The sequence below is a fragment of the Erythrolamprus reginae genome, chromosome 6 (assembly GCF_031021105.1).
Source record: "Erythrolamprus reginae isolate rEryReg1 chromosome 6, rEryReg1.hap1, whole genome shotgun sequence".
Taxonomy (NCBI): Eukaryota; Metazoa; Chordata; class Lepidosauria; order Squamata; family Dipsadidae; genus Erythrolamprus; species Erythrolamprus reginae.
This window is the reverse complement of record NC_091955.1, coordinates 59688945-59703552: the sequence shown is the minus strand read 5'-3', so window position 1 is coordinate 59703552 and position 14608 is coordinate 59688945. Positions and strand designations below refer to the sequence as shown.

The following is a 14608-nucleotide window of genomic DNA, read 5'->3' as shown; positions in this document are numbered from 1 at the left end:
AACAGAAATGACTCATCCAGTTTTGTCTAAATTCTTTGAAGCAGTTAATAGATAATTAAAAGGTAGCTAGCAAGGGAGGTGAAAGAACAACTTTGAAAAAGGCTCCATTAGCAGCTGGAGCAATTTTGGCAAATTCCCTTGTCTCTCAATCCCTGTCCCCGAGGTCACTCTTGTGGTTTCTTTGTGAGAAGCAACTCTAAGGAGAAACAACTTGGGCAATATTATGTCTTCTCTTTGTCCAGAGAGAATTGTAGGAGATGAACTACTCATCAGTCCCCCTATTTGTGGCCACATCTGCTGTGCTTTGCACAAGTTGTCTTCAACCTCATTAATAACAAGTTTCTTGGTCTTTGCCTTTCACTTGACCATTCATTCTTCCTTCATATAATTGATTGATTCCTTCTCTCTGTATGACCCATTATCTAACTAGACATTTGTACAGTAACCTTTGTAGTAGGTCTACATTCCTAAAGGGCCCATTCATTCCTGGCCATGTCTCTTCTTATTTTTTCATATACACTTCTTAATTACTCAGTTTCTATTGAATTCAAGTTCTATTTCTTCTGACATACTAATTTCCATATAATAGTCTACAGTAGGTAAGGACACATTTCTTGATGGCATTATATTTGTCTGAATGTTAATTATTAATTAATCATCATTAATTATAATAGTCTACAGTAGGTAAAGACACATTTTTTCATGGCATCATATTTCTCTGAATATTATTTATTAATTAATCATCATTAATTATCATTAGATGTCTATGTAGTTGCACCAGTCATTTCAAGAATTGAACTAACAACCCCCTGTCTTTACATGCAATCCAGTTCACATTACTTGAGGGATCATCTCACTCCATTAGGATTGGTCCATTCCATTCATGCCAGCAGAGAAGACATGCTATGGGGCCCATTAGCCTGATTATTCTGTTTGGTGGATCCAGGAGGAGAGCCTTCTCTGCTATTATTCCTTTCCTCTGGAACCTCTTGTTCCCTTTTATAAGGACTTAAAGACCTGGTTTTGCCAGATGGCCTGGGCCTCAATGGAGGAAATGCATGGTGTTGGGAGTTGATCAAGTAAAACCTCCCCACATTCTATCCCTGCCCTCCCCCTGTACCCTTAAAGATTAATCTTTGCTTTTAATTTATTTACATTGTAATGTAGATATATTTTATGACTGTAATTTGCCCAGAGTTACCTTATGTTAAGATAGGTGGGAATTGATCAAGTAAAACCTCCCCACATTCTATCCCTGCCCTCCCCCTGTATCCTTAAAGATTAATCTTTGCTTTTAATTTATTTACATTACAATGTAGATTTATTTTATGACACTAATTTGGCCAGAGTTACCTTATGGTAAGATATGTGGCCAGTAAATTTTATAAATAAATAAATTAGGGAGCTACAAAGGAGAAAACAATACCCCCACCAACACTGACTGGGCAAGCTAATGTATATAAATAGAGAGCAAACTCTGCTTTCTTCTACCACATAGGTGTTACCTACTATCCAGGTAAGAAAATGTCTGGCAAACAACCAAGCTCAAAGAGCACTAAGGACCTCATGGTTCAATCCTCATCTACATACACTCTCATCAAAGAGGAAAAAGAAACAAAAATGTAAGATTAGACAAACAGAAAAAGATATTTTATTTTATAGTAAAATGTTTATTGTAAATAAAGTTGAGATTGAAGAGGGATGTAAATGTTTTTAATAAGCAAATATACAGTGGTACCTCTACCTATGAATGCCTATACTTACAAACTTTTCTAGATATGAACCGGGTGTTCAAGATTTTTTTGTCTCTTCTCACGAATAAAACTGAGAAATTTCCCGGGAAATTTGAAAGCGGCACGAAGGCCTGGCCAGAGAAGTTTATTCCCTCTCCAAGTACCCAGAGAAAGGAAACTGCTTCACTCACTCTGGACTGCTCAGACTGTCCTCCAGTTTTCACGGAGGGTTTCCAAGCTTTCCTCTTCCCCATTTGCTCTCTATGTTTCCTCCAGTTTTCACGGAGGGTTTACAAACTAGAGGAGACATAGAAAGCACATAGAGAGCAAATGGGGAAGAGAAAAGCTTGGAAACCCTCAATGAAAACTGGAGGACACATAGAGAGCAAGTGGGGAAGAGGAGAGCTTCCTTTGCTTCCTTCGTGCCTCTGGCTCAATGGTGGGCTGGGGTTAAAGGTACCTTACACCCTGTTAAGGTAGGATTAGGGCTAAATCCAGCCAAGCAGCCTGCTTTGGCTCTTAAGCCCCAGCGGGGCCATCAAGGAGGGCAGAACCCCTGCCGTCTCACAAGCTGCCAGGCAGTTCCCACACATGTCAATCCACCTGTGAGGCTCTCCCCGGACAGCCTCCGCTGTCTTTCCCCCCAGCCCACTTCCTCCATCCGCCCCCGAACAAGGATCAGAATGCCAGTGGTGCTTAATTCACAGATGGGTTTGCACACATTATTTGCTTTTACATTAATTCTTATGGGAAAAATTGCTTCTTCTTACGAATTTTTCTTCTTATGAACTCAGTCACGGAACGAATTAAGTTCATAACTAGAGTTACCACTGTATTAAGGATAGAAATGTATGCATCTAGGAAGTACGTATGACCATAATGAATCCTGCCAGATGCAAATCATGGCTGTTGTTAAGTGAGTTGCTCATGTAATTGTCTTGCTTAATGATCAAAATTTATACTTTCCTTGTTACAATCATTAATTGACTGTAGATTTTAAGTGGAATACAGGGACCTCAGGAGTTGAGGATGTCCTGGGAGACCTGGTGCAGGCCTAGGCCCACATTGTAATACTTCCTTCACCCCAGAGTCATGCCATGGTCTGCTTTCAGTCTTCCTGGGTCCCCAGTGGCCCTGGGACTGCTTCCTACCTTGCTGGATCTCACACCCTTCTCTCCCCTCCTTTCTGAAGATTGCCTTCAAGAAGAAGTAGCCAAGCCAGCAAAGAGCCTTTCTATATAGAGGCTGTGTGGCGTATGGTGCTGTTGCAGAAGTGGGATCCATTTTGTAAATGGCCACAATTTTCACAATCTGAGAACTGTGTTCGCTCTCAAAATGGTGCCTGCTTCTGGGGTGGCATTACACAGCTTTTCTGTAAGGAGGCCTCAGGGCGGTTCTTCATTGGCTAGTTCTTCTTCCACCTTTCAAAGGTGATATCCTAGACTCCATATAGAAATTTGAAAACTACCTATAAAAAGAAACATTATTTTGCCAATTTTGACAACATACACAGGAAAGGGCCTGCAGGGACGGGCCTGCTCTGTGGCAGCTCCAGTCTCTGGAACCAATTCCCCCTGGAGATTTGCACTTCCCCCACCCTCCCGTCCTTTCGAAAGGCCTTAAAAACATGGCTTTCCTAGCAGGTCTGGGGCCATTGAGCGACAACATCTTGCTCCGGTCACTAGTTATAAATGAATGATGGATGTGTGTTTTTATTCTTGGGGTTTTAAACTTTGTACAGTAGTATCTCTACTTAAGAACGCCTCTACTTAAGAACTTTTCTAGATAAGAACCAGGTGTTCAAGATTTTTTTTGCATCTTCTTAAGAACCATTTTCTACATAAGAACCCGAGTCCAGAAAATTTTCCCAGGAAATTTGAGAGCGGCACGAAGGCCTGGCCAGTTTCCTGTCATTCCCCCTTTAATACTGGCCATATCTGGCATTTCTGGGCTGCCAGAGGAGCCTTTTGGTGACGCTTAAGGAGGCTTTGGCAGTCCAGAGCGAACAAAGCATGTTGTTGCCTTCCGGAGTGTCCGGGGGCGGAAAGGTAAAAGGGGACGCTTCGTCCCGGCTGTGTCAACTTGGCTCCAGCCAAACTGAGGAGTCACCACAGTGAAGGAAAGGTGTTGGCTACAAAGTGAGCGAACAAGAGAAGAGGGGAGCCCTTCAGCATGGGAAGAAAGAGGAAGCAGGTAGCAGCAGCAGCAGCTGCTGCTACCTTTTGGTCAAAGGAGCAGGAGGTTTCCCCCTCTAGCCCGCTTGGGTTTCTCTCTCTGGCACAGTGTATGGGAGGCAGCTTTGCGTTGGGTGTATGGGAAGCGCGTGCTCCTCCTCGCCGCCTCAGAGTCCCTCTTTTATTTTTAAGCCTTAAAGTTTTGGACTTTTTAAAATTCCCCTTGAAAAGTCTGGACTCCGGTAGTCTTAAATCAAACTTGTTTATTCATGGCAAGAGAGAATACAAACACTGGAACGGTAGAATTGCCGGAATGAGGGCAACGGCTAACCCGTTGCCCTTTTATACTCTTTTTTAACGCGGGCTTTTACCAACTGACACACATTTAACTTTCGCGGCTATTTTCTGAATAGCCGCGTCTTAACCAATCGCAGATTTTCTGCGAATATTTTTTAAACAAACACAACACCCCTCCCTCTTCGGCTGAGACCATGATTACGTGTTAATCCACGTCACATAGTCCTGCAAGCGGATTGGTGGTTTCACAGATCTCTGGGACCTGCGCAGTTCATTTTGCTGGGAGCTGCTTGCCTGGACGGCTGGCTCCGTTGCTCCGCTAAGGCTAGTCTCTGACGGGCCTGGTTGCGATGATGCATTTTGATCTTCGCCGGCCGCCAGGGGCAACAAGCAGCCATCGCTGGAGTCTCGAGGTGGTTCTGGTAAGTCCTCTATTGGTTTGTCTACAGTAGGTAAAATGTCTGGGTTAGTCTTCATTCTTTTGCGTAGTTGGTCGACATGCCGATGCCAACTGCGCCCATCTGTTAATATTACAACGTATGTTTTTAAACCTGTTTTATCCAATACTGTGCCATCTTTCCATTTATCGTTTGAATCATAGTCTTTGGCATAAATTAAATCCCCGATGTTAAACTGTCTTTCACTTTGCATTTTTATTTCTTTTTGGTCATTCTGGTAATGTGGGTGAATTCTGTCTAATTTAGAACGAAGGTTTCTGCCCATTAAAAGTTCTGCCGGGCTTTTGTTTGTTGACGCTGACGGCGTAATATGCTGAATGGTTAAAAATTCATCAATTTGTTGTTGCCAATCTCCTAGTGGTGCTTTGTTTAATGCTTCCTTTGTGGTTCTAACCATTCGTTCTGCTTGCCCATTAGCTTGGGCAAAATGAGGTGGAGTGAGCACATGTTTTATGCCCTGGTCTGCAAGAAATAGTTCCATTTGACGGGCTGTTAACTGAGGCCCGTTGTCAGATACCAAAATGTCTGGAATACCATGTGTGGCAAACATTTTCCTTAATGCCTTTATAGTTGCACTAGTAGTTGTGGATGCCATGAGTTCAATTTCCAGCCACTTGGAGTATGCATCCACAACCAGTAAAAAGGATTGGCCCCTGATTGGTCCTGCAAAGTCAATATGTATTCTAGACCAGGGCCCTCTTGGTGTTGGCCACTCTGATGGTGTAACTTTTGGTGGGTTGGGTCTTGTTCTCTGGCAGGGTATACAACCACCCACCCATGACTCTATGTCCTTGTCCAACCCTGGCCACCATAAATGACTTCTGGCAATAGTTTTCATTTTGACTATTCCTGGGTGACCTATATGCAATAACTGCAATGCTTGCTTCTGTAAGGCTTTTGGAATAACAACCCTGTCTCCCCACAATATACAATCTTTTAACACATTTAATTCAAACTGTCTATTCTTAAAAGGTTGAAATTGGTTCGGTTGTTGTTCAATTGGCCATCCCTTTAGTATCCATTGTTTAATATATTTCAAAATTGGGTCTGCTTGTGTCTGATTGGCTATTTCTGTTGCTGTTAATAACGTTTGTTTACTAGATTCAATTAATAAAACGCTTGAGGCAGGGGCTGGATCATTGACTAATTCTGTTTGGGGGCACCTGCTTAATGCATCAGCATTTCCTATGTCTTTCCCCCCCCTGTGGATTAATGTATAATTGTAAGCGGCTAGAAAAATAGTCCAGCGAGTCATGCGAGGAGAAAGAAAGGCGGGAGTTTGTTTGTTTCCCGCCAAAATGCCTAAAAGCGGTTTATGGTCGGTGATTAACGTAAAGGGCCGACCACAAAGGTAATAATGAAAACGTTTAACTCCAGCGACAAGGGCTAACGCCTCCTTGTCGAGCTGGGAGTAATTCCTTTCAGCTGCCGAAAGAGTTTTAGAATAATAGGCTATTGGGGCTTCTGTGCCGTCCGGAAAGTTATGGCTGAGGACGGCTCCTATGCCGAACGGTGAAGCGTCGCAGGTTAGGGATAAGGGCATAGCTACATTATATTGCACTAGGACACTATTGGAGGAAAGTAAATTTTTTACTGCTTGGAAAGCGGCTTGTTCTTTTGGTCCCCACGTCCAGGCAGAGTCTTTCTTTAGGAGGTTATGAAGTGGTTCTGCCACCGTCGCTTTCTGTTTAAGAAAGACGGAATAAAAGTTAAGGAGTCCTAGGAATGCTTGTAAGTCTGTCTTATCTGAAGGGGTGGGGGCATTTCTTATGGCATCAACTTTGTCATTTGTAGGGTGAATCCCAAAACGATCTATTGTAAACCCCAAGAATTCAACTTTGGGCACAGCCCAAGAACATTTGTCTGCTTTCAAATGGAGTCCTGTTTCTTTAAATTTGGTTAAAACGCGCCTGATTCTGTCCCATAACTCAGATTTGGATGTGGCAGATATTAATACGTCGTCGAAATATGGAACGACCCCAGGAATATTATTTAAAATGCGTTCCATCAAACCCTGAAAGATACCTGGGGCGGTAGAGACTCCAAACTGGAGCCGGGTGCATTTAAAGGCACCTCTATGAGTTACGATTGTCTGGGCTTCAGAGGTGTCTTGATCTACGGTGAGCTGTTGATATGCCTGTGCCAGGTCCAACTTCGCGAAGATGGACCCATTTCCTAAGGTGTGCAAGAGTTGTTGCACTACTGGGATTGGATAGGCATTATGCTGTAGTGCTTTATTAATCGTGGCTTTATAATCTGCGCAAATTCTAATAGAGCCATCCGGTTTAACGGGCGTTACAATAGGAGTTTCCCATTTAGCGTGGTCAGTGGGAACTAAAATGCCCTGAGCTATTAATTTGTCCAATTGTTCATCCACTTTAGGCAAAAGTGGAATGGGGATTCTGCGGGGCTTTAATCGGATGGGCGAAATATTTGGGTCCAAATTAAACGAAATGGGGCTGCCTGTATATTTACCCAGAGCGTTAGAGAAAACTTCGGGAAATTCTTTCAATAAATCATTTGGGTCAAAAGAGTCACATACATTGTTAACCCCTGAAATTTCAATACCTAAAGGTTGTAACCATCGAAGTCCCAGTAATGAGTGTTTAGGACCGTCAACCACTAATAGAGGTAAAAACCCTTGAAATTTTTTAAACGCAATAGGAACATTTAAGCATCCTAACACTGGAATTGAATGGCCCTGAAAATCACTCAAACCCGGTTCCCACGGTTGCAAGTCAGTTTGTTTTACACGAGGTAAATATAATTTAAGTTTTTCCCAAGGCATTATGGAATGTCTGGACCCGGTGTCTAATTCCATTTGGCAGGGGTGGCCGTTGAGGAAAAGGGAAACAAATAGCTTGTTTTCCGCAGCGGGAGAATTGCAGTTTACGGAAGAAGGGGAGTTACCTCGTTGGTTAGAAGAGGGCGAGTTGTCAGCCGGGCGGGAAACGTTGCGCGAAAACGGTAGTCGTCGATTCCTCGGTGAAAAATAGGGTCGTTGGTTTTGTTGAGTTGCTGGAGTTGGGTTGGCGGCGCGGCAGACTTCGGCGATGTGGCCGCGGCGCTGGCAACGGCGGCAGTAGGCGTCCTTGAAATGGCAGCGAAAACGAGGGTGGTTTCCGTTGCAGCCGGCACATCTGTCTGCACGGGAGGCTTCTTTGGCGTCGTGGTCGGAGGCTCTTCGGATTTGGAGACAGGTGTCGTCTGGAGTAGCGGATTCTGAGTGTTTTTCATCAGAAGGGCAGGCGTGCCAAGGTGATTCATCAGGAATGTGATGAACGGTTGAGGTTGCGCGTTTAATTTCGGCAACAGATGTTTCAGATACCTCGGAGGCTTTTGCTGCCTTAAGAATGTCTTGGAGAGAGGCATCCTCATCAACTAAGTATTTCTTCTGGAGCGTGATATTGGTTAGACCGAAAATAAGGCGGTCCATGAGCTGTTCCTCTGGATCCTTGTATTTGCACTTCGGGAGGAGTGCGCGTAGGCGAGTTATAAAATCGTTGGTGGATTCTCCGTCCGCTTGCCTCATCTGAGCGAATTGATGGCGGTATACGCGGACAGGAGTCGTCGGCTGATAATGGGCGGCAAGTTTTGCTTGTAGAGTTGACCATGCGACGGTTTCCAGGGTGTCTGGGTCAACGAGTGTAGAGGCTAGGCTGTAGACTTCTGTGCCGCAATAAGCGAGGAATATAGCTTTCTTCCTCTCGTCATCGGCGTCATGTAGATTGCTCGCTTTCAAGAAAAATGTAAATTTGGACATATACGAGGTCCAAGCTTCCGTCTCGGAGTTGAATACGGGCGGCGGTGGAGCCATGGCCGAGTTCATGGCTGCGTTAGCGGGAGTTCGACCTCTTCGTCGCCACTGAAAAGTCTGGACTCCGGTAGTCTTAAATCAAACTTGTTTATTCATGGCAAGAGAGAATACAAACACTGGAACGGTAGAATTGCCGGAATGAGGGCAACGGCTAACCCGTTGCCCTTTTATACTCTTTTTTAACGCGGGCTTTTACCAACTGACACACATTTAACTTTCGCGGCTATTTTCTGAATAGCCGCGTCTTAACCAATCGCAGATTTTCTGCGAATATTTTTTAAACAAACACAACACCCCTCAACTCACTTTCTTCCTTTGGCAGCGACTGTCCTCCTCCTCTTCTTCCTCCTCCTGCCACCCAAATTCTGAGCTTTTATTTCTTTCCTAAAGGGCTTGCACACATTATTTGCTTTTACATTGATTCCTATGGGAAAAATTGCTTCTACTTACAAACTTTTCTACTTAAGAACCGTTTTTAATCTTGTATGCTTCCCCGAGTCCGTTAGGAAAAGGGTGGCCTAATAATAAATAAGACAAAATGTATGTTTTTATGCATCAATTCTGAGAGCTGGGATGGTGCAGCAGGTAGAGTGCTGTACTGCAGGCCACTGAAGCTGACTGTAGATCTGTAAGTCAGCAGTTCAAATCTTGTCACCGGCTCAAGGTTGACTCAGCCTTTTGAGGTGGGTAAAATGAGGACCTGGATTGTGGGGGCAATATGCTGGCTCTGTTAAAAAGTGCTATTGCTAACATATTGTAAGATGCCCTGAGTCTAAGGAGAAGGGTGGCATAAAAATTGAATAAATCAAATAAATAAATTCCATATCCATGCTAACTGTAATTTTCCCCATATGGCACAAAGTCATGCAATTTAGAGACATATTACAAATAACCTCCTTTGAAGAAATTTAAAAAGCATTATAATAGAGGTACATTTTAGTATTTTTCAAATTTAAATATTCTGAAGTAATATTCTTTTTATTTCATTTCTAATAAAGATAATACACTTGAAAATTACTTTAATTTTTTATATTTCAGATGAAACAGACAGGCAGTGACGGCTACAACCCAACTTCTGTAGCAGAATGGCTAGATTCTCTGGAACTGGGAGATTATATCAAGCCCTTTTTGATAAATGGCTATACATCAATGGACCTTGTAAAGAAAATATGGGATATTGAATTGATTAACGTAAGTTGATCCATTTCTTTCTTTTTAAAACATCTTAACTGTAATTCTAATGGATGAAAAATGTTTTACTTTTTTAACATAATGTGGCTAATGATTTATCTGTGTTCAGAAAATGCTGACGGTCAGCAATTCAGAACTGCATCTTCTACTTATGCAGATATACCAGTCTATCCCTGCTAGCCCAACTCTCAGTGTCACATTCTTTTTTCCCATTCAGTCATATCCAATACTTGAAGACCACCTGAAAAAGTCACTTAGCAAGATTTTTCAGCAGTGATTTGCCATTGTCTCCTTCCTAGGGCTGAGAGAAACCTATTGGCCCAAGTTCACACAACTGACTTACAGTACTTTTAGCCGCATACAAACATTTTTACACTGTGATATGTTGCACACTTGTCACCTAAAAGACTTTCTTGTTGCTGCCATTTTAGAGCAGTATAAGAAAACAAAAAACCAAATTATAAAAGTATTTTTTATGATTGCTTTTAATAAGTGATTATTATATCAATTGTCTTACACCTTTGTAAAATATTTGATTTCATATCACATAAGCATAGATATAAAGTATATATAATGAAACTCTTTTGTATGCCCAATGATTTTACTCAAAGATAAGAGTTGGTATTTCAAGTAATATTCAGTTGAAAATTTAAATGTGAATTCCAAGACTAATTTCAGAGATATAATAGCAACATTGAATAGATATCAAACAATATCAAACAAAGCAAAAACAAACTTACTGGGACTATCTGTTTTTTAATTGAGAAGAGGCAAAAAAATCTTGAACACCTGGTTTTTATCTAGAAAAGTTTATAAGTAGAACGTTCTTAGGTAGAGGTACCACTGTATGCATACTACTTTAAAACACGTTTGTTATCTTTTAAAGAAGCCTTTATGTGAACTTGACTCTTTTTTCTTGATTAAGCAGAACCTCAAATATGTGTGTTTTATAAATTTTTATATTATATACCTTAAACTTGTATTACATTATAATAAATTTATTTAAAGAAAATTATTGTAGAGATAATTAAAAAGAGCAATTCCCCAAGGCCAATTTTGCTCTGCTTCTCCAATATATCATAAGCTAATAGCTAATACCAATTGCTGAACTGAATGGTATATCATTTCCTCTAAATTTGTGTTAAGCTACAAAAACCGAAAGAGCAGATAAAATTCCCATTTTGTCCATATTGTCTCTGTTTTCTTCCTGGAAAAAGAACTTCTTGGAAATTCGGCATATTTGGGGGTTTACATTTAAGGTTATTAAAGTAATGTGGATAAAATCGTTAAATGCTGTGAAAGAAACAGGATACACCAGCTTTTCAACATACATTTTATTTATTATTTTATTTATTTATTTATTCACTCATTTGGAAATAAGCTTGACTAGAGCCTTCCAAATCAATAAACATAAGAAATTAAATAGATTAAAATATTTAGTCTCATGCCTTAAAATTTTTATTGATACAAATAATTTTAAGAAAGCCAACTGTCCCAATTCAAATGACACAGCTTCAGAGTATAGAAATAAATTAAATAAAAACAGATATTTGGTGATACATACTGTATGCTGTTAAGGATATCAATTAGATGTAAAACAATACAAGACATCCGTTTGCGGGATCTTTCCATAACAAAAATAAAAGGACTGATATTATTTTATAGACATTAACATTCTGGATTATGACATTGTATCGTGACATTGCATCAATTGAAATTCACATTGCCCAGTGGCATGGCTTTTTCTAAGCCACATTAACCAATGGCTTAGTCCAGTTTGGAGCTAAGAGCTCTCTCCGGACAACTTTTCGAGATACGAACCGGGTGTTTAAGATTTTTTTGCCTCTTCTCACGAGCAATTTTCCACTTACGAACCCAAGCCGGCACCACTGGGATGCTCTGCCTCCGGACTTTTATTGCTGCCCAAAGTGCTTGTCATTCTGCTGCAGGGATCCCCCTTTGCTTCCCCCCTGCTGGGAATCCCTGCATTTCGTGCTTGCCGTCCATGTGAAGTGCCTGTCATTCTACAGCAGGGATCCCCCTTTGCTTCTCTCAGTGGGGGAAAGCAAAGGGGGATCCCTGCAGCAGAATGACAGGTGCTTCGGCCAGCAACGGAAGTCCAGAGGCGGAGCATCCCAGTGGTGCCAGCAATTGGGAAGAAGCAAAGGGAAATCCCTGCAGTAGAATAACAGGCACTTCAGATGGATGGCAAGCATGAAATGCAGGGATTCCCAGTGGGGGGAAGAAAAGGGAGATCCCTGCAGCAGAATGACAGGCGCTTCGGCCAGCAACGGAAGTCCAGGGGCAGAGCATCCCAGCGGCGCCGGCAAGCGGAGAGAAGCAAACGGTGAGTTTTGGGATGAGTTTGCACGCATTATTTCCTTTTACATTGATTCCTATGGGAAAAATTGATACTTCTTACAAACTTTTCTACTTACAAACCTGGTCATGGAACGAATTAAGTTCGTAAGTAGAGGTACCACTGTGTGTGTATATATATATATTTGTCCTTTTTGCTGTCTGACCAGTTCTGTTTTATTATTTGTTGATTTTTATTTTTTGGGGGGGTAGTATTGGTGATATAGCTATATCTGTTTTTATTTTTAGTATTTATATTTTGCTGTCTGCTAGTTCAATTCTAATAATTCAGTAGGCATTCTAGTCACTGAAATTATATGTTGCTGTTGTTGATTTATTCAATGGAGCAATTACACTAGATATATTCTTTCTTAATCAGCAGAATTGTAGAATGATTAGATTATTGAACAGATTAGTCTGTTAACCCGTATAGTTGTCCCATATATATGATAGATTCCCCCATTTCACAAATAAATACACTGCAATAGGAAAACATTTAAAGGGATAATCTTAATAAAAACTAAGGGAGTTTAGTGTCATCTCTTATCAATTACTAGGAGCTACAAACAATTCACTGTATCTTTTGATCCCTCTTTTGTTTCCTTTGTTTTTCTTCTGAAATGTATTATAAAGTATATTTTTAAAGACTGAAGAATAACAGGTATGCAACCAGTGTTTTCTCTTCCTTTTCCAGGAAAAATGTAACACTGAAAAATTATGCTAGGTTATTGACTGGCAGCAATATTAAGCTCTAGCAATCAAAATGGAGTATTTCAGATGCCTTATGTTTTCTGCTTGAATAACAATATCCTCATTCTAGCATATAGTTCCTGTTTCCCAGTTGTCTCCAAACGCAATATATATTTTAGAAATATCCTAATGGAATATGTCATTGTTTCACAAATGAATTAATCTGATAGACAGTACTGCCTAATGCATTTTCATATATTTTGCTATTTGAAGGATGTCGCTCATTTAGGAAAGGGATAAAAATATTAGGCTGAATATAGAATTTCTATTGCTTCTGAAGAAGCTAAAACAGCCTCCCTCTATAGCACACAATCCATCATACAACAAACTGATAAAATAAATAGTCTCTAAATGTTTTGTTGCCCTAGGCAACTACTTGTACTGCCTACAGCACATCTGAACATCTTTGAATATCTTTTTAACTCTTTCATAGCAACATGCTATGTGGTTCTATCAATGATAGCAGTGTGCCCACTATTGTAGATAAACCATCCATATACCAGTTGCCTGAGTTATTGACTGTTAACCTGGAGCAAATTTCTTATCATGATTTTAAAAAAATCCCTATTAATAAACATTGAAATCATTACTTAATTTGTGATTTTAAAAAGATATTTAAAAGATATCAGAACCTAAAAATAAAATTTGTCTAATCCTGTAACTGAAGAAGACCAATTCCTGTCTAGGTATCAGACAGCCTACAACAACAGAAGCAGTTGGAGCAGTTATAAAGGACATTGTTCTTTTCCCCATTATTCTGTTTTTATTATAAAATTTCTCTTTCGGGTAATATGTGTCTTTCTCATTTTCGGACCAATGTAAGAGTTCTATACAGGATCTTAGCTGTTCTTAGCACTGCACTCTTCTGGACAGAGAGCTCTGATGTTGTTCCTGAGATCTGCTGGATCCACTCTCTCAGCTCTGGTGTCACAGCCTCACTGGGATCGCTTTGGCCTATTGTTTCCACTTTGTCTCCAGTTTCCCTTTCAGGCCCTGGTACTTTTTTAGTTTTTCATACTCTTCCTTCGTGATTTTGCTATAACTTGACATTATAACATTTATTTATTTATTTTGTCCAATAGGTTATAGAGGATATAGTAGAGAAGAAATATGAGATATAGGAAAGACTATAGGAGAGGGGACTGAAGGCACTCTAGTGCGCTTATGTACGCCCCTTACTGACCTCTTAGGAATCTGGAGAGGTCAACCGTGGATAGTCTAAGGGTAAAATGTTGGGGGTTACGGGATGATACTATAGAGTCCAGTAAGGAGTTCCACGCTTCGACAACCCGATTACTAAAGTCATACTTTTTACAGTCAAGTTTGGAGCGGTTAATATTAAGCTTGAATCTGTTGTGTGCTCTTGTGTTGTTGTGGTTGAAGCTGAAGTAGTCTTTGACAGGCAGGACATTGCAGCATATGATCTTGTGGGCAATACTTAGATCATGTTTAAGGCATCGTAGTTCTAATCTTTCAAGACCCAGGATTGTAAGTCTAGTTTCGTAGGGTATTCTGTTTCGAGTGGAGGAATGAAGGGCTCTTCTTGTGAAGTATCTTTGAACATTTTCAAGGGTGTTAATGTCTGAGATGTGATATGGGTTCCAAACAGATGAGCTGTATTCGAGGATGGGTCTGGCGAACGTTCTGTAAACTCTGGTACCACTGCTGACTTCTGCTCCTTGACTACTACCATATGTCTGGTTCATTGGCCAGCACATGCCTGTCTCTCTGGATCTGCAAATCCTGCAGGATCTCAGCCCATTGTATACACATACACTGCTATAAGAAAGCATTATTTATGTATATTGCTTGATACAAAGTAGACCAGTA

At 40.8% G+C, this 14608-nt stretch overlaps 1 protein-coding gene across 3 annotated transcripts in view; it reads left to right on the top strand.

Annotated features, from left to right (window-relative positions):
• ANKS1B (ankyrin repeat and sterile alpha motif domain containing 1B) overlaps positions 1–14608 on the top strand; it is a 325146-nt gene that overhangs the window by 198276 nt on the left and 112262 nt on the right. For all 3 annotated transcript variants that reach the window (XR_011559489.1, XM_070755905.1, XM_070755906.1), the window contains exon 17: positions 9518–9670. Coding sequence is in view for 2 of the 3 variants with exons in the window: in XM_070755905.1 (XP_070612006.1) it covers positions 9518–9670 (153 nt within the window). In the remaining variant the exon portion in view is untranslated. The remainder of the gene's footprint in view (positions 1–9517; positions 9671–14608) is intronic.